This window comes from Berghia stephanieae, chromosome 1 (genome assembly GCF_034508935.2).
Source record: "Berghia stephanieae isolate SIO BIC M18660-M18661 chromosome 1, UCSD_Bste_1.3, whole genome shotgun sequence".
Lineage (NCBI taxonomy): Eukaryota > Metazoa > Mollusca > Gastropoda > Nudibranchia > Aeolidiidae > Berghia > Berghia stephanieae.
In genome coordinates this window covers 44616619-44644144 of record NC_088360.1, presented here as the reverse complement: position 1 = coordinate 44644144, position 27526 = coordinate 44616619, and the positions used below count along the sequence as shown (strand labels likewise).

The 27526-nt window shown below is 33.7% G+C and overlaps 1 protein-coding gene across 1 annotated transcript; it reads right to left on the bottom strand.

Annotated features, from left to right (window-relative positions):
- Positions 1-431: 431 nt before the first annotated feature.
- LOC144975670 (ribosome biogenesis protein NOP53-like) lies at positions 432-27522 on the bottom strand. The gene is made up of 14 exons (XM_078919864.1): positions 27362-27522; positions 22781-22860; positions 21824-21914; positions 20277-20455; positions 15601-15632; positions 15324-15419; positions 14758-14865; positions 13048-13221; positions 11738-11793; positions 10712-10831; positions 10215-10281; positions 6555-6631; positions 5111-5164; positions 432-516 (listed from the first exon to the last, which is right to left on the bottom strand). Exons 1-14 carry the CDS (start codon positions 27496-27498, stop codon positions 513-515), a joined length of 1275 nt encoding a protein of 424 aa, XP_078775990.1. The 5' UTR covers positions 27499-27522; the 3' UTR covers positions 432-512.
- Positions 27523-27526: the final 4 nt, after the last annotated feature.

Here is a 27526-nt window from a genome sequence, read left to right as displayed (position 1 = left end):
CTATACATATATAGACAATGCAAAATATTATGAGGCACACATCTGACTTTCCCTCTCAGCGAAGAATCCCAAACAGGGCTAGAGCAAAACAAAGTACCGAGTCCCAATCCATGACAAGAGCAGAAAGTTGGGTGAAATGAGAGAACTTTGAGATGCTGATGTTGATTAACATCTTAGATACTACCTTATGCGACTTCACTTTAAATGCAAGAGAATCGTGTTTCCATAGAGCTGTGGCACAGTAATTCACCGTTACATCATGTAGGATTTCAAACATGGTCAGCTTGAGAACCGCGAAAAGAATGTCTTGCTCATACGATAAAAGAGTTTCTAAGTGGAGCATACATTCTTGATTGACTATAATATTAAATCAGAATGCTAGGTTGTCATTTAAGGAAAGGTTCAAGTGGAATAAAATCAAACAAGTTCGATTTCTTTGTGTAAATTACTTGATCATTTATTTTCATAATCTATTAAAATTAATTTTGACTTGAATTGGGTAGGCACCACCATCACCTGAAAGTATGAAAGATAGAAAAAGAAGACATATTGACCACGTAATTTAAAGTGTTTTGTAGCAATAAAATGTAAAAAAAAAAAATAATAATAAAAAATGACAATGATGACCTTCACCAACTATCTCATTTGATGTTTACTATATTTTTTATTTTCAAATATCCAATACCCCAGCTGTGTATGAATCACTTCAATATATCATCATGACCTTGGGAGGCTAATAAAAAGTAAAAGGACTTTATTTTTAGAAAATCTTAATCAAGGTCTTACTGAGACAAAATTACAAATAACGGGCACTTCTCAAAAAAAAAAATCCTTTCTTAAAAAAATATAGCATTATGGAGAACATTGTGCTTATTTGAGTCAATAAAAAAAAATGATACGGCGCACAACTCTACTGAAAGATTTGAAAATTAGAAATGTATTCTTTACAGATAGATAAACAGATAACTTGATTTCCTTTATAATCTAAAGTCAGTTTGAAAGTTCGTTGAGTCACACAAATATCATAAAATACGTACCGACGACACTAACACTCTCAAAATCAACCAATTTCGTCACTGTAAAAAGTTGTCAGTTTGCGTCATCTATTTATGACATCAAGTATTATTATTACTTCCGTTGTGTTGTTGATTTAGCGGTGATCAGTGTTGTTATGTAGTAGTATGTTCTAATTGCGTTTATGTTTGTGTGTGTGTGTGTGTGGTGTATACATGTGTGTGTGTGTTTTGGCATTTTTCAGCAAATCGTGGCATTCATAGTGATATTATTCACTTGATCACATGAAGGTATTCGGATTTACACAAATTTTAAACCATTTTCACCGATTAACAACGTCAACTAATATTACTGCTGATATTACGGTGGTTTTTATGCCATCAATGTGATAATTATTGCCCTGGGAAATATTTAATAAAACGTTGTCGGCAAACTGTCAATTGTATCTGTCTAGCTTCTAGCCCGAACAAACTTGATATTTTTCGCGTCTGCTTCAGATTTTCATTTGACTTCACATAAGTTAGGTAAAGGGGAGACATTTCGAAAGCTCCTACATCCCCAGTATTCTTTCAATTTGTATTTTCACCGTAGATCTTTTGTCAGGCGTTTATTTATTAAATTTTTCATCATAAAGAAGCATTTTAAAAAACCTTGATAGATTTGTGAAAGTTTAGAATTTCCTAATTTGACCATTGTTTTGATTCTCGGCCGCCATTTTAATTTGTGAAGTATTGAAAGGTAGTGCAAAGCAGTCCGAGGGTTTTTTTTTCTATTAGGGTTAGTCATAATGCTAGGGTGTTTATTTTCCTATTAGGGTTAGTTAAAGGCAGGTCGTCTAGGTTTTACTTTTTCTTGGGGTTAGTTGAGGGAATATAATTTAAGTTGTTTCCCTTTTTAGGAGCTTTCGGAAGGCCTCCCAAATCAAGCGTGGTAAAGACTTGTGACTTATTGATATTGATATCTACTGACTGATAAACTAAAATCATGCCGAATAAAGCATGGCAGCGACGACAAGCACATCGATTAAAGTGTGCATCTAATTGTAATCAAGCTATTCAAGAAAATGATTCTGGCAATATCGAATGAAAATAGTTCTTTCCCCGCGAAATTGCGGGCTTTTTACTAGTTTAAAAAAAAAGAAAAGAGAAAGGATGTACAAACGGTCAGTTTGGAGGACAGATAGGCTGTTTTGCATTATAAAATGGTTTTAACAGTTAATTGAGAGCCTTTTTTTTTTCCTTTTTGATTTGTTAGACCTTTTTATTTTAACATCATTCATTCTTTAACATCATAATGTTCAAAAAGAAACACTAACATTGTGTTTTGAATGAGACGTTGCTTAAACTTTATTTAGCCAGAGAAGCTGAATAAATGAGGTTTGAAAAATTAAGGGATAGTCTATTTGTCCTTAAAATCATCCAGATATAGCTTAATATATAATGAATATGATCAAAGTGCTTAACACCAGGTCCAAAGTCAACAGCAACACCGACCATGTAGAAGGAGACATGATGACTGTAATGATGATTATATTTTTCGAATAGAGGCAATGTTATTAGAAGCCAGGTACGCATTTTACACCTAAATATGTGATAATGTGAGTTAATAGACTTTTACAAGGACTCAAGTTTGAGCCATCAGAGCTGGACTCAAGCCAAGGCTCTACAAATCAGAAGCTGAATATGATACCACAAGTCCACAAAGCTGTGGAAAAAAGTTTAAAGAATTTATATTCTATGTCAGAGTAAGAGATAAAGTGGACAGCTTAGATCTCTCTTGTTGAAATTAACACCAATTTGTCTCGAGATTGTAGAACTCCACAAAATTCAAAAAATAAAGAGCAGGGATATATCATCAGTAAAAAACAAAAACAAAAATTTAAATAAAAACTCCCCCCCCCCCCCCCAAATTACAGTGCACTATTAACAACAGCTCAAGTCTGTGATTTGTTTTCCATTGACACTTATTGCTTTGACTTAACCTAGCTATGACTATCCCACACAAATCTTTGGGCCTCTTTTTCGCTCACGAAGTGCCCAAATTCGCGACAAAATATGGGACAAAGCCGTTTCGTATATGCTATTTTTAAAAATTAATTACGACGCTGTTTATCGATGAATATGACTGAAAGTTGGTACACAGTTAGAAAAAAGGTCATTTTAGATTATGTCAAGCGACAAAACTCGTGCGATTACCAGAAGACCGTTAAAAATAGATTTTTTCTCTTTGGAGTAAAATATTTCTAAAACTACCGGGCGTGTAGGTTTTGTCGCTGACAAGGTAATACATGAACATTTCTTCTTTTTGGTTGTAAAATTTCATATGAATATGACGAGTACTTTTCCCGTATTTTACAAAACACCATCCTAATTTGCTCTTCATTCGTAAAAGACAAAGCCATTTTGCCCCCCTACAGCCCGAATCACAAGTTCAAACCGACGTGGCACCAAACTGAGTGGCTAAGCAGGTCGTGGCAAAGCGCTTTCTGATTGGTTGACCTCGTTTTAAAGTACATGACTCGTCAAAATGTCTGCGCGGTCTCACTGGCAGAGGGGTGTTTATCATCTGCCATTGGGTTTGGGTTCAATAAACAGCTGACAATTTGACTGTTTAATTTACAAGAATTTAAGAAATTATAATGTTAAAAGTTTTCGATTGCAATATGATCTACAATCTCAGCATGGGTTTAATTATTGTGTTCAAAGTCACGTTCCATCAGTAGCCCTTGTCCCCTTGTCCAAATTCTCTTTTCCTTCTATATTTCTTTCATTATGTACGCAATCTCTCTCTCTCTCTCTCTCTCTGTGTGTTATATACTCATTTCTTAATATATTTCTGTGTGTGTGTGTGTGTGTGTTATACTAATTTCTCTCTCTCTCTCTCTCTCTGTGTGTGTGTTATATACCATCCAGCTCTAAAATTATATAAGTTAGAACTCTTTTAATGTTTTCATCATATTCTCTATCAATTTGCCATTAAATTGCCAAATTTCAATCTTTTAATCCACTTATTACGCAAGATACAACCAACGGTCGAAAAAAAAAAAAATGCGAAAAAGCGTCCCATATTTTGGCGTTTTTTTCCTCTTTGCGGGTCATCCAAATAAATGACACCTTTGAAACTGCATAACTTGTTTATTTATGAATGGATTTTCAAAATTCAAAAACATTTTTACTCAGTGGAGATAGGGCTTTGATTTCAGACAAAAATTTTCCTCAAAAAGAGAAAAAAAAACATTTTTCACAGTCATTGCTACTTAACCATGAAAGAAGTGAGTTTCCTTTTAACAGCTTTAATTGGAAAGAAAAATTGAAATCAAGAGGTCAACAATCTTCTTCTATAACAAAGTGGCATAAAGAAGCATAGATCACTCTTATTTCAATTCTTGCAAAGAGGACATGAATGAATAGATCCTTTTTGAACAGCTTTAGCTATCATTCTAGGTCCCATGACATTATAACTGACTATTAAAAACATTAATTCAAAATCGCATTTGTAATCTGAAAAACTTAATTAAAATGAATTAACAGACAATTGTGATCATTATGCTAATAACTCGATAACAGTAGAATAAGGGTCATTTTACTTATCTAATTCACACCATTCAGAACACCAAGATGGTTTCTAGAACCATAGTAGCCTCTTCCCAAAATTTACCAATCTGTTCATGCCTTTCACCAATCTGATAAATTCATACATGCTACACGAAGCTTATTGGCTACAATCTTTGCTTTTGATTCCGAAAATTCACTATACAATTACTTAACCATGATTTTAAAACTATACAAAATATGGGCAGCAGCTCATCTTTTCCTCGTACCTTGAATATACCCACCATATTCGCATTACCCTGCTGCATTGTGTGCACTGAGCAAGGATTTAACCATAGACGTCCTTATGGCAAACCAGAGCAGTCCCCACCACTCAAAGACAAAGTTCCCCTAATAGTAGTGATATTTATTTTTTTGAATGCATACCCAAAATTGATCAAACTAAAATAAACTCCCCCTCCTCCAAAAGAATAAAGAAACAATAGAAAATAACAAAACAAAAAAATAAAAAATTTAAATTAAAAAAAAAAAAAAACCCAACTCACGTTGTGTCTCTGTGGCTTTTCTTTATATACGCTTTTACTGCTTTGCGTTTTTTCCTGAAATAAGGGAAGAATATATATGACAGTAAAATGAGTTAGAAAGTATTAAAAATTAATACTCCATAATAAATACAAATACAAATTCCAAACTTGCACACAACAATCGTCTTACATCACTTTTCATACTTTTACCTCAGAACAGGCCATGTTCTTTCATCTTCTCAAAAAAAAAAAAAAAAAAAAAAAAGGAAAGGAAAGAAAACTACAATTACATTTTCAATTCAACAGCATTGATCAAAATGCCAAATTGTGACCAATCGACTCAAAACTGTATTATTTCAGGGTGGACCTGATGCTTGAAATTGAATTTGGTTCCATGTCATATACTTCAAATTACTTAAATTTTCTAATTCTGATCCAAACTGGATTTTCATTACCTATTTCATTCCAACAGAATACCAGTCTGACACGGGATATCATATTTACTAATAAATAGCGGAAATAGATCAGGCTAACACTGGACAGTAGGCAATGAATAATATTTCAAAACTTAAGAATTGTCCTGAAACTCAATATCCTATCTTATTACAGGATGAATAAAGGAATTTTCCTTTAAATGCCTAAAACAATAGTCTATAATTACAAAATCGTTGATAGCTTGTATTGTACCATTCACAGACAGATTTACATAACTTTGAATGTAAGGAAAAATATATCAGTATGGCAATGTAAAATCGAAAATATGTATCAATTCCCCCGCAAATCTCAAAACACAAGAAAACCAATTAATTCACGTTTATGTAACTTTTACTTAATTTCAATTTTTCACCGTATTCTTTTAAATCTTTATATAGTTGCTTGTTCTGGACAAAATAATAATCAAAATTTGGACTGCATATCAATCCCAATCCCTTTGCATATGTAGTGAGTGCTCAACCAGCTGATCTATTGAGACCCCCACTTGAACAGGAAAGTACGAGTTATTTACAAAAGCCACTAGAGCGTCAAATGTAAATTAAAAAGACAATTCTTTGAGAAGAATACCTTAATATACCCAAGATAACTCTGCAGAATCTCTTTTATACAAAATTGTATTTTAAATCTTAAAATATAAGCATACTGTCAGCTCACATGTTAAAATGAAGAACATTGAATGCTTAAAATCAACTTCAATATAAAACAAAAGAGAAAAACAAGAAATAAAGATAATTTAAAAAATCAAGAATCAAGCAGCAACAGTTCTATCTTGTCATTTATAAAAACAATTCTCTCTTTGAATTTGGAAAAAAACATTCAAAAATCAACCAGACAAATTATGCTGACCATAACTTTTAGCTTGAGGATTACATTATAGATTGCACAAAAACAACAAACAAAAAAAAAAAAAATTAATTAACAACTACCCAAATACATTTATTGTGATAAGAGATAAAGAAAACACACTTACGGTTGCTTAACTCTTGGCTCCATAATATTTCTCCTCAGCATGCTAGTATACACATCTTTTAAGATATGACCTTCAGGCTGGAGATAATACAGATATTTGACAATCATTAGCACCCCAAGTAAAATGTAAGTATTTGTACTTGAGAATTTATAAACATATGCACTTATTTGTAGATTTTTTTTTAATGTGTACGACTGACAGTCTATTAGATAGGAAACAAAAAAAATATTAAAAATTGCTTCCAAATATGCCATCACATGTTGGACCCTGGAAACATAATTAAACAATAGCCTTACATTATGTACCACAGTGGACGTCATTTTTGTGACAAAATAAAACCTATATATCTTGCATCAGGCGTCGAGAAAAGGACTTATTTTAAACCGGGCCATTCAACCATTAATACTTCGGCCATTAAAAAACGCACAGAGCTAAATTTGGTATCACCTCAAAGAGGAAGGATTCAGCTTTATTCCTATACCACTTCAACAATAAAAAATGGCCATTAAAGGTTGAAAACTGCCGTTTTAAAATTTTACAACAGCAAAAAATCTCGACATATTATTGATATAAAATTTGAACCGATTCTATCTAAAAGACAAACATCTTATCTCTATTTCTACCAATTTGTTTTAATAAGGGTAGTTTAATGGCCGAGGTTACTAGTGGCTAATGAAGCAGTATATCTGTAGAGAAGTTAAATAATCATTCTATACGCCATTAAAACTGGATAGAAATGGACAATAGAATGACGTGTGTTTATTTGTTTTTGTTTGTTTGTTGTTTTTTTGTATGTTTTTGTTTTAAATCGGGAAGAGATGTAAATTCATAGCTGCCAACTTTTCAAAAATAAAATAAGGAACGCCCATTTGGCCCAGGCTGAGAGGACGATGTGTGCCCCCCTCCCCCTTTCATCGAATCGCAACATATAAAAGTCAGTCTTTTTAATTACTACTACTAACATTAACAAGTTTAAGATAACAGAAGCTAGTCCAAATGGTGCTAAATTATCAGGTATAGTTCCAGCCCATTTGAATCATTATGAAATGACACTTTCCACAATGAGATCAAAATTTCAAAACAGACAAAAAAAAAAGAATCCAACTGCCTCAACTTTGATAAGGACCAATACACTCTAGCAGAATTATAAAATAAATGAAATAACTTAGGATGTTTAGAAATGCTAACTGATAACCTGGTGCATCACTTGAAAGGGTGTTTTGGGGTAAAAATTAGGGAAATTGGCTAAAAAGTAGGAGATTGCATATATATTTTCTTTCATGCAACATAATGGTCTTTAAATAGTACACTATAATAGTAGTTATAGTAAAATGAACCTATAAATATTGGAGAATTCCTACTTCTTTACTTTGACAAGATAAAGACACCTAAAAATGGAATATACTTATTTCTCTTGAACCGTTATAAAAGCTTGCTTGAAAAAAAATAGAATCAGATCAACATTTTTTTTAATGGATTGAATTTATATTTCATAAATTAATAAAGGGAAGTAATGCTTAATCTATGTAAACAATTGATTTTCTGATTGAATACCTTCCAATCAAAGATGCTGATTTAATTTTATTTTTAATTAAAACAATATTTGTAACAAATAGTGAAAGTATCAATACTGTCTGAGAACACCAAAAGTAAATTCGAGGCTAACATGCATATTTTATGCAAATCTCCAATACATTATGAAAGGTTTTAGTGAAAAACAGGCGTCATATAATCAACTGGAATCTTTTAAACTGTTGAAAATCATTTATGACAGAGAGGCATAATTCAAATTAAAGAGCTACACAGGAATGGAGAATATGCTGTGCTGGTTTAAACCCTGCCCATCATCTGGACACCAATAATAATAATAATAACAATAATAGTCCTAGTAATAATAATAAATCATTAGGCTCACATGCCTTGTTTACCACAAATTAGCCAAAAATGACAAAATATGGATTTTTAACTATAAATTTAACTAAAAATACGGACTTACGGAACAAATCCGTTTGTAATGGAACGGTTGGCAGCTATGTAAATTTAAGACGAAAAAATAAACAAATAAAGAGATCTTTTTTTTTTTTTCAGTTTTGGTTTTGGTGGGATTTGCGATACCTCAGTTCGTACAATACTCGCCTCTCAAGCAAAGGGAGTTAATCATAAAGGATTGGGTGGATTGGTCTTTAGGGTGTGTGTGTGTGGCGGAAAGTACTTTATTTCAGACTAGCATCCTATCTAAAGGGTAGCATTTCATTCAGTAACATAGAAATCAGGATACAGTGATCCAGTCACGCGTACTAGACCTTAAGTCGCTAGAAGACTTTAGAGTGGTAGGGAGTTGAGGCCACAAGAGACACACCTGCTGGGCACAAGTGCATGATCCCGTATTAGAGGAAAGCGCTATACTGTCAACGTATATATCGATAACCTCCTAATAACATACAAATCATCCTCCATAATAGGAACAATACATTTACTGCACCCTTTCAGTTAAGGATCCCAGAGAGGACCAAGGCAAAACAAAGCAATATAATTACCAAACAAGTCCATAAAGCAGCATGGACGTGAAAACAGACGTTGCGGAAGTAAAAGCATGATGTCTTGGGATTATAAGAGTTTCTTAACAAGGTTGATTTCTTATCATATGTTGCTGGTTTGAACATTGTGCTGATCATTCATGATTTCATGTTGAATTTTGAGAAGGAAGCATTCACATTTGAATTCAGCAGGTCCGGTTTCCTATAACATGCGATATTTTTCTTCTGTCTGCATGATTTCGAGAGATATTTAATCTTTTATACATTTTGCTCGTGATTATAGCTATTTTTCAGCCAACATGCAAAATTGCGTGTTTCCTGAAGTTCACTTCTTTATTTTTTAGAGACCATTTGAGGAAAATGTCTTTAAAAAAATTGGATCTCTTCCCTGGAGTACTCTCTACCCGTTGACATGAATTACATGGCATTTTGTATAATCATTTTGTTAATATATATGGAATATGCTATTTCATCATGCTGGAGGCCAAAACATTTACTTTCGCGATGTTTTGGAGGAATTTCAGACTGGAGATTTAGGAAAGAATTTGTGTCTTGTTCAAAACTTGTTATATTTTATTTAACTAGTCACGGTGCTTTAAAAATGTGTTTCTTTAAATCTTTTTTTGTGGTTAGTGACATGACGTCAAAGTTTGAACATTTTCTTACATCAATTGGCAAGCAAACAAAATCTAAGTTCTTGAAAAATGAATTTGCTCTCAATTTCTTATATATGTATGGATTTTCAAAATTTAAAAAGTGTTTTCTATGACTATCAGAATGCTTCATGAATATAGTAAGAAAAATCCATTTTATATTTTTATAAATTGTCTCTTGTGGTACCTACTTTTATTATTAAGGGCAAATTGTTAACAAATGTAAGTAAATTGTAGATGTAGCGAAATGCTCTGACACACTGACATTATGGACGGCACACTTGACAAGTATAAAATATGGATTCTCATCAGTTTTGAAAATGCATTTTCCCATGTGTCCAAAAATGTAAGAACTATTAAAAGGAAACAAAAAAGTGAAACAATTCAATTCAACTTTAGACAAGACAAAAAGTAAAAAATAAAACAAGTAAAAAAAAAGAGGGATTAAAAACAGTATTTTTCTCACTAACCTTAACTTCTCTGAGATGTGCCACTAGTTCCTCTGACAGCTTGAGATCCGCAGCTGGTTCGTCATATGTGCAAAAACAATGAAGGACACATAACAACAATATTTCTGGCTAATATATATATATTTTAAATTATGAATCACAGTAACGTAATTTCATAATGTATTACAACAAGTCCATCTCTGGATTACATTATTAAGTCTAAACCTCAAACTCTTTGGAAATGGATACTGAGGAAAAACAAATAATCATGGAAACTAAAAGCAAACATAAAGTTTTGAATGAATGCGATTTCATATAGACCAGTTGCAACAAACCCAATATTTCTAAAACTGTATATAATAAATTTTAAGAGAGAGAGAGAGAGAGAGAGAGAGAGAGAGAGAGAGAGAGAGAGAGAGAGAGAGAGAGAGAGAGAGAGAGAGAGAGAGAGAGAGAGAGAGAGAGAGAGAGAGAGAGAGAGAGAGAGAGAGAGAGAAAAAAACCAACAAAAAGGATATTTCACTTTCCCGAGCCTTTTGGTTCTGTAAGGCTCCTCCTCTTTCAGCTTAAGTTTTGCCTCAACTCTGGCCACTTCTTTTTCTTCTTGTTGCCGTATTTCTCTTTTTAAAATACGCACCCTTGAAGATGAGAAAGATTATGTTCATGTTTTTTTTAAAAATTCAGCTCAATAACATGAAAATCGAAATAAAGTCATGCAGCAGCAGTAGTAAAAGTAGTAGTACTAATAGCAACAGTAATAAACTCCATTACAGTTTCCTCAAACTCCTCAGGACATGCAAAATGGTTCGAGGAAACCGTGCCTTGCCAAAAACACTTGATGGAGAGGAGGGGGCAGTGAAATTCAGCAGTATGGTTATTGCTTCGAACCTGAAAGATACCTAGTTCGAAAATTCACAGATTTTTGTGGCCCTAAGCAAGCCACCAGACAAATCTGTGCTTGAGGATGAATAAAGGGAACTTTATTATTAATTTACTTTATTGATATGTTGAGGGAGATAACTATATACTACGTTACAAGGGTTTGGTCTTTGTGTTTTAAGGGTGGTGGGGGTGGGGGTGCTACTGTATCACAACATTCATTTACTATCGTAGCCCAAACATTAGCAAATTATGGCATGTGGCACTGAAATTAGAACGAATGGCAAAGTGATAAGAATAAGCAGAGAGCTGTCGGTTAAAAAAAAGAATGAAAAAGAAATGAGCTTTTATATAGCTCAATATATCCACTAAATGTGCTCAAAGCGCTTTTCCAAAAAATAAAAATAAAACACAAACACTACCCTGTGATAAAAACATTTCCAAATATTAGTTATATCTTATTCTTACTATATCATATAAAATCTAAAATATTAATAAGATGCAGTAGACCCTTATGCCAATGATATCAACATTGTAGAACGGACTCTCTGCAGAGTTCCTGCTCAAAAGTCAAAAGGGACTTGTCAATTATCGTCCTGGGTGAAAAAAAAATTATACTTGTGGATGTCAATGGGCAATTTAAGTAAGTAAATTATGATTATTACCTCTCAACCATCTCCTCTTGAATTCTCCTCTCAGTTTCAGCCTTTTTCTTTCTCATCTTAAAAATAAAATAAAATAACATGAATTCAATGGCATGAGACTCTTAGAGCACTATCTGTCTGACTTTCATAATATTTGACATTATGATAAACATATATTTTTTTAAAAGGTTAATTAATCCTATAGGCATGCCTAACCTCAACTTCAAATTCCAGGAACATTTTACGAACAAAACCTCGAATTTCAAGAACAATACGCCAGGCAGTAGTTTTAAGTTAAAAGGCAATAATATGTCTAATATCAAGAGCAGAATATGATTACAATGGTACTAAAGGTAGTAACTTACCAATCCGCCTGCAATACTATTTTTAAAAAGTGGTTGGGGAGGAAAGAGAAGAGAGGGGAGGAGACAAGGGTGTTATTGCAAAAAATCACCCCTGAAAATCTGGATTTCCATCCCTGAAGGACAGGATCCAAGGGCTGTTGGGGCTCCAGGAGGGTGGATGAACAGAGTCCCCCTTAAGGAGCCAGATATTGTTCAAAATTTCCGGGACAAATCAGGAAGATACAGGATAGAAGGCATGCCTAGTGTATTTGACTTTTTCTCCCAATTACTGATTCAGAATTAAGATAAAAAGTCCCTTAACTTATCCTTTAGGGCACAATGAAATGATATTAGCACTAAAGTTTGCTTTACAAATACATTATAATAGTTGTCTGTTTACTGAAAAATCAATAAGAATGTAAAAAGAGAAATGGGGTAGCAGAAACATGGTTCTTCAGAAAACTACTAAATATATCATGGACGGATAAAGTAGAAAATAAGGAGGTATACCCTCAGGTTGGCATAAAGCAAATATAGAGATGATCGAAACATGACATGAGATTTCTCTTGTTCTCAAAGACAGAAAGAATGATCTAGAAAAAGCAGCACTAACAAGAAAAATTGAAAGAAAAAGAAGCATAGGAAATCAAAGAATGAAATTTGTAAGAGGCCTCAATATGTGGACTTTTTGAAGAAGGCTAATGACAGAGGGGATTGGAAAGACGTGATGTTTGCAACGGACCTGACATTGATTGATTGCTTTATTTAAAGGATTTTACAAAGGACCCAACCAAATTTTTTTTTTTAAAAGAGAGAAGAAATTATATTTAAAAAAAAAAAAAAGAAAAGAAAGATTTTACCTTTATTTTTCATAATGCACAGAAGAAAAAAAAGACCACAAAGATGATCAAGTTGAGGTAAATTTTGAAGAACGGACAATTATTTGTAAAATTCTACATAAATTGTTAGGTATCTTGCTTACAGTACCTGTTCTTTAAGATTTGTTTCATGCCTTCTTTGTCGTTTACTTTTTCTTTGTGGCATCCTTACTGAAGTCTTTTCATCACTGTCCTCCTCTTTACCATCTCCTTTCACTTCTGTTTCAATTTCAGAATCTGAGTCATCAACAAGACCTGCGGCCATTTCCGCCAGGTGGGTTGCCTGAGTTAAACAGAAAAAATAAATAATTAATGAATAAAAATAAAAACATTTAAAAATTGACTTTAACTGCAAATAATATTTTCCTCTATAAATCTATTCAGTGCAAAATTACAAATGAAAGTTATTGTGATAATATGAGTTTATTATCAAGGTTTCTCTAGTCCTGTCTAAAATGGACTATTGTAACACACTCTCTCTGGTCTGCCTGAAAAGAGTCTCAGAAAGCTAGTCTGTGCATGCAAAATTCAGCTGCGAGACTTGTATTGATGAGAAGAAAAACTGACCACGCTACTCCCCTTTTGCAGCTCTGCACTGGCTTCCCATCAAAGCACGGATTGAATATAAAATTTCGACCACTGTTTTTAAATGCTTAAATGACCTTGCTCCCCACTATCTTTCGGACCTGATTAAAAAGAAGTAAAACTCTCGCCTTTTAAGGAGCTCCAGTCACACCACATTGTTAATCATACCATAGAAATATTCCAAAACCTTCAGTGATCGCTCTTTCGAAATTTTTGGCCCAAAAGTCTGGAACGCTCCATATAGGGTGCCATAAGCAATTTGCATACTCAAGACCTGTACAAACAACAGCTTTATATAAGGTGACAAGTGCATATTTGCCTAATTGTTTGAAACTTTTGTAAATTATATTAAGAAGCCTATTTGCCTTATTGATTGCACTATTGATATGATAATCAAAATTAAGATTTTGGTCAAAATACAAAACTCCCTGATCCCTTTCATATTCTGTCACAGTTAAAAGCAGTGTGTCCATCCCTGTCTGCAAAATAAATGTTTTAGGTGTTAAACTTCCTAACATGAAACATCTCCATTTAGAAACATTAAATTCCACATGCCATAGACATGACCAATCATATACAAGTATAAATTATTTTGTGATACATTTTTATGCAATGCTGAACCATATAACTTTGTGTTGTTGGCAAATATCTTCCATTTGGATTTTATATTATCGGTCAAATCGTTCATATACATAATAAATAGCAGGGGACCCAGAACACTTCCTTGTGGGACTCCACTTGTAACATATACAAAATCTAACATTTTATCTTTTACAACCACTCTTTGCATTCTGTTCGACAAAAAAGACGCAATCCAATGATGTACTTTACAAGTCATTCCATAACCCTTAAGTTTAGTATAAAACCTTTGGTGTCAAAAGGGAACAATAGTGTGATGTCAAAATACTGATTCCAATCTCCTTGGAAGTGTGAAACCAGTCTTCCACAGGACTGGACACATACATTGTGCAACTGATCTTCTGGTTTCAGAGTGATAGCATCTTCTTTTCTAGCTTAATAAATGCTGGTCATCAATAAAAATCATCCATCATCGCTCTTTTATACCCCGCAATCAAAATAATCTGCCTTTACATCTGGCTAGTAAAATATTTATGCCACATTAAGATTCAAGTTGTAACCTCCAGAGGACTGATTACACACTTCCAAGGAATTTTGAACCAGTGTGATTTCTGCTTCCCATTACAGATAGAATTAACTTAAAGTTATGGTTTACCGGTGTTGCTGCCTCACTTCTAGGTACACGAGGTCTCAAACAATTTGCAATCTTTAGAGCTTTTTTTCTCTTGGTCTCTTCAGTTTCAACAGCTGATCGCAACAAATCCTTTGGAATTGAAAAAAAAAAAAAAAGAAACTAATCAAACAAAAATGAAAAGAAAGAAGTGAAAGATATAAAATTCAAAGCATGACAAAAAAGATATCAATTGTCAAATTGAACGATGGAATCTTACTGTGCACATTTACCGATAGATAAATAGATTTAACTCTATGGCATGTAATATGAATGAAAATTGAACAAAATTTATTATTGAGAAAAGGTCAAATCATAATAATTTTAAGTTTCGAGATGAAAAATGTATACAATTTCTAATTAAAGTTTGATAATAAATCTGTGTCTGAGTAATTGATATGGAGAACCCCAAAGTGGTCCAAAATGAAGATAAAAAGTAGTTCAAAGTATATTCTCATTTCATTTCATCAAAACTAGTTTACTCTTATACACAAGTGTTGGTTGTAAAAAGAAGAGAAAAGAAAACCATTAAACAAAATCCTTCTTTGTACCTGGTGGTCTTCATAACTGGGATTTACAGAAGCACCTGGGTGGGGAACAACAGTGGCATCTAATTTACTAGGTTTTGTCTTCAAATGTTTGGGGCGCTGTGGACAATAAACATTGATAACAATTATTGTTATTAATCAGACTCAACAATGAATTAAAACAAGAGAGAATAATCAAAATAACACCATATTAAAACAAAAGCCAGTTGACATTGTTGACTTGTAATAACAAGTTGTCAGATAACTTTCTGAATTAGTTTTAGAAATCCATCCTACTTACGTGTAATTGTGCTTTACTCGCTCCATCGTCATCTATTACAGAAAAAAAATAATAAAGTGAAAAAATATAAATTACTCATTTTAAAAAAACACACAAAAACAAAAAACAGGGTTTAGAAAAAATTTGCTATCAAAGATTCTTGATTTATCCTCTATCTTAGAGGATACATAAAATTATAAAAAATAATAATTAATTAATATTTTTAAAATTATAAAATAAAAATAAATAAATAAATTTTTAAAAAGCAAAGTAACACTACAAATTGCTATTCACGTTAAGGAAAAAAAAAACCCTCGTTCAGGTCTTAAAATAACAAGAAGAGAAGAAAAAAAAAGAAATAAAACAAACAAAACAAAAAAAATCTGTATACCTATAAACTACAGATGTGATGAGATACCATAACAATTTGATATTTGAAATTTATGAAACTCACGGGTTTGAAACTGATGCATCGCGTATTGATTTGAAACCGATATATATATATATATATAGTCACAAGCAACACTAATTTATAATTTATATATATATTATATATTATATATATATATATATATATATAAATATATATATATATATATATATATATATAATATATATAGTCACAAGCAACACTAATTTATAATTTTTATATATATATATATATATATATATAGTCACAAGCAACACTAATTTATAATTTATATATATATATATATATAATATATATATATATATATATATATATATATATATATATATATAGATATATATATATATATATATACATACATACATACATACATACATACATACATACATACATACATACATTGTCAGAATTTGTCAGAAACCAATGCTGTTATCTCTAAATTGAACAGAAGAATGTATTTTATTCGGAAACTTTCAGAATTGGACATAGACAAACGTTATGCACCCTTTTTTATAGATCAGTTTTGGAGACCGTTATTATTTTTTGTATTACAGCATGGTGTGGAAATGCCAGTATTTGCGACATTAAGAAAATTGATCGGATAATTGATAAAGCCAGGAGTTATACTCATCCAATTTCCAATGTGGAAGAACTGTCCAAGAGATTTTGTCTAAGTAAAATGGAGAAAGTTATGAAGGATGGCGATCACCCCCTTCCCAAATATATTAAGTTCTCCATGAGGAGCCGTCATTATCTATTAAAACAAAGACAACACGTCACTTTAATTCATTTTTGCCACATGGTGTTCGAATTTTTAATGCCCAACTGTGATTTAAATTGAATACTATCTTTTAAATATACACACACAAGTTCGGGACTAAAGGCCAGAGGTATGGCCTATCTCAATTTATTAAATTAATATCAGGGATGCCACCAGGCAAATTAAAAAAAGCCTGAAAACTTGCGCGGACGAGATACAAATCAACGTCAAGGGGCTTTGTAGGGATTTGAAAAATATCAAATTTGGAATATTGTTTCAGTACTTATCATTGCAATTGAGAGCAAATAACACACAAAAGAAAGGAGAGTTAACAGTTTTCAAATTGATAAAATAAGGTGCTGAAAACAAAATATAGACAAATTAATATCAATAGCTATCAGGGGTGAGAATGATTGGTCACATAAAAGGAGAAAATTTTTCATTGTGAAGATCATGACCCACCCATGCAACCATAACTTATAAATTTGAACTTCATTCAAATTCACTGAGATGTGATCCAAAATTTGTCTCGCAGCAATTTCTGACACGACTCAGAGAATTTCAAAAGTTGAAAGTGTAATTACATTTGGTGGTTGTAGTAGGGATGATGATGTGGTGGTGGTTGTAGTAGTAGTGGTGGTAGAGATGATGTGGTAGTGACTATAGTAGTACTGGTCGTATGGATGATTGTGTGGTGGTGGTTGTAGTAGCTGTGGTAGGAATGATGATGTTTGTTTGTTTGTTTGTTTTTAAGGGTTTTACGGCGCTTGCAACACATTTAGGTTATATCAGCGCCAGTAAAAAGGAAGAAAAATGGGATAGTAAAAAGTTCTGGAATTACAATTAAAGCACCCAAGAAAAAGTAAGACATAGGGGAACTGGGAACAAATAGGGTTCAGATGTAGATTCCAAGACCATACCACCAATGTACTTAGTTTGAGATCACCTATAAGTCTCATCCGGACACAAGCACAAAATCCAACAAAGAGGAACACACTCAAATGCCTACATTATACATTAAAATAACAATAATACATTACAGAGAGATGATTTACAAGGAAAAAAATATCATCTCTCAAAATAATAACTATGCATTTGACTGTTTCCCTCCCAGCCAGGACAAAACCAAGTAATCTCATTCCAAGACAAAGACAGAAAGCATGTTGGAAAACAGATATAAGGGGATAGAAGACACAGTATGTACCCCCCTGCCCGCTATGGGAGGCCAGAGGAATGATGATGTAGTGGTAATTGTAGTAGTAGTGGTGGTAGGGATGATGTGGTGTTATTTGTAGTAGTAGTAGTGGGTGGTGATTGTAGTAGTAGTAGTAGTAGTAGTAGTAGTAGTGGTCTTAGAGATGATGATGTGATGGTGGTTGTAGTAGTAGTGGTGGTAGGGATGATGATGTGGTGGTGGTTGTAGTAGTGGTGGTCTTTTAGAGATAATTGTGTGGTGGTGGTTGTAATAGTTGTGGTAGGAATGATGATGTGGTGGTAGTTATAGTAGTACTGGTGGTAGGGATGATGTAGTGTTATTTGTAGTAGTAGTGTTGGTAGGGATGATGATGTGGTGGTGGTTGTAATAGTAGTGGTGGTAGAGATGATGTAGTGGTTTTGTTGAGTGTTTTTTATTCAGTGATAATAATAGCAATTTGTCAAAAAGAAGGAAAATGTCTCCGTCTATCGGTCAAACGCAAGCAAAGTGTAAAAATAACAGAAACATAGTTTTGTATTGGTATTGTGTAATATATTACTATTACTAGTATAAATCCATTCTTATCATTAAACATAAATTTACTTTTTATAAACATTTAATGAATTGTCCTTTCCACATGTTAAAGGCCTACAATGTTATTCAAATAAAAGGCCAGAAAGTGTTGTTTTGTTTTGATTTTTACTTTATAAAGCAGGCTACAATATCTTTTATTTTTTTTGCCGAAACCTAGTGGTTATTCAGCTTATAAATCCAACCCAAGAATCTCACAAATTTAAAGCCATAGTCAAAAGGTAAAAAGATAGAAGAATAAACTAAGCCAATCACCATTGCTTTATTCTAGGCTAATGTATTATCTCTGTATAACCAGATGATTTAATGGATGGTTGCGAGCGAGAGAGAGAGAGAGAGAGAGAGAGAGAGAGAGAGAGAGAGAGAGAGAAGAGGGAGAGAGAGAGAGAGAGAGAGAGAGAGAGAGAGAGAGAGAGAGAGAGAGAGAGAGAGAGAGAGAGAGAGAGAGAGAGATTTGTCCCTCCCCTTCCCCTTCAACCATCAACTAGCTAATCAAAGAACACCACTGGTCGTCTGTGTCCATTGTGACATCTGGTGCCATTCAGTCTGGCCCGACGTCATAAAAACGGGACCGTCACTAAATTTCACGAGACTATTGTACAGGTGTCAAAACATGACATAAGACATAATGGTGATTTTGTGGTTTTGAGGGAAATGTTTGACATGGCAAATTCAGCGGAAAATTTCTAAGAAATTCTCAAAATCACTGATTATTTATCTTTTTTTTTTTAAAGGAGGAATTGTGATGGGGATGGGCGGAGATAAACTACCATTTAGGTGCCCAAATATTCGACCGGCGGTGACAGCCCAAATTATTCACCGGGCGAAAAAGTTCCGGCTCAAATCTCGATCGCGATTTTCTTTCTTCTTTAAATTTTTTTGTTGTTTTTGTTTTTTGAATAGGTTCCGGATTAAAACCGGCTGGTGGTACAAAAAAAACGGATTTCCGGCTAAAACCGGAAAAGTGGCATCCCTGTAATATATAAAGTGTTGCTATTGGTTCTTGGTTGTATGTTTTTACATGTTTGTACATTTGCATATATATATATATATATATATATATATATATATATATATATATATATATATATATATATATATATATATATATATATATATATATATATATATATATATATATATATATATATATATATATATATATATTAAAAATATATATTTTTTATACATTGTTGCCATAGATTCTCAACTTTGTGTTTATACATTTTTATGCATGCCACGTCTGTAACCGAATTTCCATTTTAAAAAAATGAATAAAGTATACATTATTATTATTATACATACACACACACAGTGCAACACGCATTCGTCGAACTACATAGGACAGCCGGAAAAGAAGGTCGAATCCATGTTCCGACAAATACATGAATGATCGCAAAACTAAAATGAAAAGTGAGTTGTTGTTAGTGGTGCTGATTGACAAGTGGTTTGTGCATTGGTTCACCCAGCTAACTTGTATTCATACTAAACTAAAACAACTACTGAGTTGCAAGACAGAGAGATCTCATTATTTTATTTGGCTTCAAATCGAACCAAATTATTTCCAATCTAACAATACCCTATAAACTGATTCCAGATACAGCTCAAATATAAACTGTAGCGAAACAGCAATTCAAATCAGAACACACTGACTAATAATACGCAAGTTAAAAATACACAAAAAAGAACACAATACACATTATTGGAATATGTAGACATACCATTCCATATATCATTTGAAACTTCACAGCTCTCCTCTCTGAGTCTTTTTGCATTTCTCTTTGCATTATCTTTTTCCCGTTTTAAAGCTATGACACATTCTCTTGATGCTGTCTTTTCCCATAAGAGGTCAAGAATTTTCTGAGTTTTCTTTCCTTTCTTGAAGTTCACTGGTTTAGGCCTGCAAATGCCAATGTTAAAAATGTACTCCTTAAAAAAAAGTAACCTTGAATCATTACCAATTTAGATAAAATATATATTAGTCTGTGCGAGAGCCAGTTTGTCTTTATAATTACATACATCAGATCTTGCTTGTATAATAATCAATCTGTATGAATGGCTTAAATCCTTGACCAAATGTAATGTTGCTTTTTATAACTTAAAAAAAAAAGACTTTAAAATATGAGATAAATCAAATTTGAACTAGATTAAAAAGACGATTAAAGAGATCTAATTGCAGTTATGTATAACAACCCTGTGACATGATTTAGCGACCCAGATTCTGGCACAGATTCAAAGATAAATCTGTACCAGAATCAGGGTTGTCGTCGCAGTTTTGAGTACCCACCCAAAAACATTTGTCTTATAAATAATTCACTTGAACATATAAACCCTTGGATTCAAAAATTATAATCCAAATATAAAGATAAACCTACAGCCTGCATAATTGTGGTGATATGTCACCATATGCAATGAATTATGAGCAGATCAAAAAGAGAACATAAGTGTTGTAAATTTATTTAAATTCATCCCTCATGCTCTTGATCACAACATCACTGCATCACACTGATGAAGCAATGCTAAAATTTGGAACTGTATTTAAAAATAAAGAAGAAATTAGTGTGCTATCTATAAAAATAAAATATTCAGCTGTCCAGATTTTGGCATAAGCTCATAAAGGTTAAGCAAGTGTAAAAGGATATTTCAAAGAAATCATTTCTCGAAAGTAATACCCGACTACTACTCAAATAAATGAATAAATCAATCAATATTTTTTTTTAATAAATTTTTTAAAAATTAAATGTCAAGCTTATTTAATTCTTGAGATTTAAGAAGCTGAGAACAATGTCTAACAATAGGTATGAATCTTGCACAAGTCTCAACTGAGGGAGCTATCATGTATGAGTATGAGTAGCAACTGTGTTTGTGCTCCTTGATCAGCTAATGTTTCCAGAAAAGAATGGAGTTGTCGTGTCACAATCTCTTCTTATCAAGACAAAATGAAAAACATTGTTCTGCCATAGTAAACATTTGTTACTGTTGTGGTGAACTGTCGTATTCACTCACTATGATATGAGAGAAGATGAAATATGTGAACAACTCATAAAAAATAAATGAATGTTAAAATTTCAGGTACAACAGTGGGAATGAAGCCTATTACTGTTGATGAACTGTTTGTCCATTGAGAGTAATAACCAGTTTAAATGTCATTTAATTCATAAAATCACAAAGAAAAAGGAAGCTTCCTAGTTCTGCTTCTAAACATTCTTCGACTTCAGTGATAATGATTTTTTTTTTTTTAAAACTTTTTGGAAAAATTACAACTTACTTGACAACACTTTCAATATGTGAACTTGGTTCAAGGAGTGCACAAGATCTTAATGGCCTGTTTCTAAATTGTTCCTTTTTGGAGACAAGCCCTGAAAAATAGAACAAAATGGTAATGTGATCGATCTATAACCTCAAATTTATTTTTGAATAACGGGAAATAAAATGCCAATGGGTCCCATGATTGTCAAGAATCAAAACATTAATTCATTTATCTCACTGACTTTTGTTGGAACTAAATACAGTCCACTCTGGATAATCGCAACTTTCGGTTATCGCAATATTTCCTAAGAAACGGAATTAATTCTATATAAATGTCACTGGTTAATTGCACCAAACTTTGGTTAATCACAAATAATTTTCAATCTCTAAAAGTGGCAAATTCCAGAAATAGATCAAACAAAATCTCACGATTAAATTTAATCCTGGGTGAAATCATGACATGTTGATGAATCGAGATTGGGCAGGGTTTAATGCTAAAGTAGTGACAAAAGAGGGTAGGGCATTGCAGTATGGATTTGTGCAGTCATTTGTGACAATCAGATATAAGGCGAGGGGGATGGGCATAGTATAGACAGCATGTAGCCAATGCCTGTTGTACGGAGAGACTGAGCGATGATATCCATTGTTTTGGAATTGACAACTGTGCGTTGTGACCAATGGGTTTGGTGAGAGCTTATTGTCTCTCATCACAGCTAATCTCTTTGACTCTTACAACTGTTGAGAAAAAAGAGTGAAAGTGTTAATCCAATCTGAATAAGATCAAAGCTGATTTTGCTAGTCAAAATTTATACAGGGCTGCCATGTGGTTTTTGTTTCAATCGATTTGCTCAATCTGTGGTGGACTAAGAACAATGTTTACAATTTACAACAATTTGTTTGAGTTTACCATATCTAAAATGTGTAAAATATTGCAATAGTGGACAGGAAACTCAACTTTGGAGTGGACTGTACTTACTTTTAATTGGAGTGTGCTTCTGTGCCTTTTTGGTATCAATGGCAAAGAGTAATTCATCACTTTTCTCTGAAACTAACCCTCTGGTAAAGAAAAAGGATATATACTACATTAGATTCAAAATATCATAAGTTGTCTGGGTTATAATGCATCTACTTTGACACTATTTAATTTTTCCTCATGAATTTCATTGATAATATAATAAAAATTAGATCATGTACAGTGCGATCTCTCTATACTATAACGACATCGTCAGGACCAGAGAAAATGTTATCGTGGAGCAACCAATAATAGCGAGGAGGGGTAAAGTAATTAACTGACTGCAACTGCCTTTTTCCAGCTATCTTCAGCAGCTTAAAAAGTTGTCGCTCCCAGCTTGTCGACAGTCATCTTCGTCCAGTCTTTGACCATGATAGGCCATGATGTCAGTGCATTGATTGCTCAACTCTGCTTGAACTACATCAGCACAGCTGCATCAAAATTTCGTCAGAAGCAGCTGGTTTTTTTTTTCTTCTGTGGGTCAAACCTATGCTGTTCAATTTTCTACCGGTAATTAATGATAATGGTCAAGCTGTTACTGTTATGGAAAATCATCAGGCCAATTCAGATGGTGAAGCTAAGCAAGACAAAAAGGTAGCTTTGTGTGATGGTGCGAGTTGCACAAGTGTTCAATAGCCATTAGGCTCTCATGGTGCTTGTTTACATCCAAATCAGCACTTTTCTTGTCAGGTTGGTGGAATAATTCTTTTTAAAGAAATTAACGCCACTTTTATCTTATCCTACATGTCAGCTGTACATTAGCAGCTTAAGTGACTATTTTTGCGATTACCAAAGCAGTGGAAAGGTGATATAATCTACTCACTTCCTAAAATGTAGTAAGTAGTACAGTTTGTTTTAGAAATCATCAGCTTAACAAAGTAAAAGTATGCAAATCACAACAGTTAACTGTTTTGTGGGGGTTTTTTTTAGGCAGACGTTGGGTGTCACTCAATTAGATGGATATTGAGTGTTACCTGCTAAGTCGTATTAGGTATTGCTCAGAAATGTTTGTCATGTTTGCACCAAATTTAGTAAGTTTACTGTTATGACCATTTATAACTTGTTTATTTGCCTGAGAGTAATAAAAATAAAAGTAAAATATAATAATAACAATAATAATAATTTTAATAACAATAATAATAATAATAATAATTAATAATAATAACAATAATAATAATAATAATAATAATAATAATAATAATAATAATAATAATTAATAATAATAACAATAATAATAATTATTATTATTATTAAAAATAACAATAATATAGTAAAATAGTATATTTGTGAAAGTTTAAAATTTCCTAATTTGACCATTGTTTTGATTCTCAGCCACCATTTTGATTTGTGAAGTATGGAAAGGTAGTGCAAAGCAGTACAGTTCACCCGGCTTAATCGCACATCGGTTAATCGCGCACTCCACTCATACGCTACACATTCCCAAAAAACAGAATTTTTTCTATATAATCGATCTGCTTAGTCGCACACCTCCGCTTAATCACTTCATCTTGATTTGAGAAAAATATCTAAAAACTACAATTTAAAAAAGGTAATGAAAATGAGTTCACACAATGAATCTGTTCGGCACCTTACTATCGTATCACGCGTGAAAAAATCTTTCACATCAACGCGGCTATGTGGTCTAGTGGTGTGACACTCGCTTTTGGATCGGAAGGTCCTGGGTCCGAGCCTCGCTCGGCGCATAGTTGAGTCCTTGGAAAAGACTCTTTACTCACATTCTCTCACCATACTCAGGTGTAAAATGAGTACCTGGCCGTTAACAGCGTTGTCTTTGTCCGAAAAAATTGTAATATCGCCTAACAGGCGTCATCTCTTGTTCCACGTGTTACGTGTTGCTGTTGGTCAGGGACCCCTTGTAAAGCAATTTGAGCACGTTTAGTGGACATTACGCTTTATAAATGCTCAAGAAGAAAAAACAAAAACGCAATTCCACTGTTCCTCTGACCCGGATTAGGTCAGATGCCCAATGCTTGTTAACTGACCTCAAAGGATTGCCTGACACGACAGGGCTAATTGAATCAGAACTCGCTGTCTGCATCACACAGTGTGAAAGTGATCGCAGTCCACCCAATGCTGTGTGTTTGTTTACATTGTCTGACCACTAGATTGCAATTCTCTACCTGTGCATTGTTTTCATCTACTGGGTCATGAACAATAAGAACGGATTACAGGGAGGACTTGCGTATCATCTTTTGACTGATCTATGTGGTCCATGTCCATATTGATACACTCAAAAGGCGACTGAACTGGCAAAGACTTAAGGCAAGTCTTTCTCCCCATCAGAAAGCTGGCTCTTGAGATGAAAAGGTCGACAGAATGTCGTGCTTGAAAAAGAACATGACGAAAAACACTATGTTGACGTCTCTTCTGCCAGAAATGGAGTGATGAAGTTTTGAAACAACTTCTTCAGCAGTACAACTCTAATGACATTTACAATGCAGACGAGACAAAGCTTTACTACGATCAACGCTTCACTTCTTACAAACAATAGTGTCCAATTTGAATTTTTTACCGAAGTACTTATCTAGTACTAAATTGCTAAGCATTCAATGAATTGTTGAACAGCAATGTCATGTGTGGGTAATTGTTGGACAAAAGAGTTTGCGGTTGATTTGACATTGAAAGTGATGGTGCCACCATTGGTGGAGTTGGAGGAACATTCACTTCACAGTACAGCGGCTCAGTCAAGTCAAGTCATATAAATGACTTACCTAACATTTTTGACTCATCAGTTTACCTCTTTGCTGACGACACAAAGATATTCAAAATTATAAAAGAAGAGACTGATACTGATTGGGATATATTGCAAGATGACCCGAGGAAACTAGAATCTTGGAGTGATACATGGTTACTCAAATTCCACCCTGATAAGTGTAAATTCCAGCATTAAATCAGTTGTTACTACATATACACAATATGCGTCGACTTCGAAGTGGGTGTCATGGCCGAATGGTTTAGTCGTCTGCCCTGGAAGTTTTACCAGAATCGACGTTGTGGGTTCGATTCCTGGTTCCGCCACTTCTTTTCTTTTTACATTCCGTCTTCTTTTTACAGAACATTGCTAGGGATAAATGTCCCATCCATCCTCCCCCCACCTTTTTTTTTTTTTGTGCGTGTCTATTCTTTTCTCCTTTTTGTTTGACCTTTTGTTCCGTTTCTGAGCATGGATTTATTAAAATTGTTTTTGTTTGTGTATTGTTTGTTTTTTTCTCCTCTATCTGACCATTTGGTCGCTCTCAGAATATTTGTGTTTGTTTGCTTTTTAATTATTTATCCTTTTTAGACACTTTTTGAGATCGGAATGGGGACGAACATGACAATTTGCTAGAAACTAGAAAGGAACTAAGAGAGAGAGAGAGAGAGAGAGAGAGAGAGTGAGAGAGAGAGAGAGAGAGAGAGAGAGAGAGAAGAAGAGAGAGAGAGAGAGAGAGAGAGAGAGAGAGAGAGAGAGAGAGAGTTAAAAAAAAAGAGGTGGGGGGAGGATGGATGGGACATTTCTCCCTTGCACCGTTCTGTAAAAAGAAGACGGAATGTAAAAAAAAATAAAAAATAAAAAAGTGCCGGATCCAGGATTTGAACCCGCAACGTCGATTCTGGTAAAACTTCCAGGGTAGACGACTAAACCATTCGGCCATGACACCCACTTCTAGTTGACGCATATTGTGTATATGTAGTAACAACTGATTTAATGTAAGCACTTAAATGAAGGGCTAAATCTGTGTCACAGTTCTCCCATTCACCTGTGTGACCGCTAATTATTGTTTGTGAGCTGCAGGCTAAAACCATGGCTTGGTTAAATTGAGATATCTCTAGTATTTATTTACAGAATTGGATAAATTAAATACCAAAATAAAGGGCATTGAACGCCCTATCATTTGGTACAATTACCGTTTCCCTCCTTAAATTCATTTAGAAGATATATTGGACTGCCGTGGTCAGCGTCGGTCATTGGCTCCTAGCCTTGTGACGTCACAGTGTTTCAGGGGAATCCCCTTTCGCTTTTTCAGTCAGCTGGTGCCCAATTTCAGGCTGATTCCTTTAGTAATTTTTGGGTGTTTTTAAGGCATAAAAAATTGAATAACTCTGCTTCTATAATTATTATATAACCTAGAGACAAAATTCAAACGGTTTTATCATCGGGATGGTATACTGCATCATAGTAAACCAAATTTTATACTGTCATTTGAAAACTGAATTTTCATTTAAGTGCCTAATTTAATGTTGATTAATTTTTAATTTTATGTTTAGATATTTTATTAACTTTCCTTATTTCTATGTGCATTTGAAAACATTCCATATTCTGGAATGTGGATAATTGCTTAAAAGAGCGGAGTTTCAAATATCTGTCTGGGAATAACGAAATTTGGTTATCCCCAGACAGGTGTCTGGGGATAACGAATTTTCATTATCATTATCCCCAGACACAGTGGGGATAATGATAATGATGAATGACAGCCTGCCTAAGTTGAGTAGGCCGTACACGTGCGACGAGCCTAAGAAATGAATGGCGATTCTATATTTTACCCAGATTCAACCTGTCGTCTTTCATCGTCTAAGAAATCATGAAGCTCCTTAACATTAGCTGCCCTCCATGCTTTTTTCTTTCCTTTGCCTAGCTTTCGTCTTTTCAGAAGCTTTGGTGCGTCAGTTGTGGGGGCCATGTTTATTTGTTGTTTACACCGGAAATGA

Bases quoted from the DNA above. Each gene is read 5' to 3' on its own strand.
- LOC144975670 (XM_078919864.1), bottom strand. From the start codon at position 27,498: ATGGCCCCCACAACTGACGCACCAAAGCTTCTGAAAAGACGAAAGCTA. The intron at 15,633-20,276 runs GTATGTCTACAT...TTTCTGTAATAG, and splicing joins TTCAAATGATATATGGAATG to ATGACGATGGAGCGAGTAAA. The intron at 14,866-15,323 runs GTACAAAGAAGG...TCAATTCCAAAG, and splicing joins CCAGTTATGAAGACCACCAG to GATTTGTTGCGATCAGCTGT.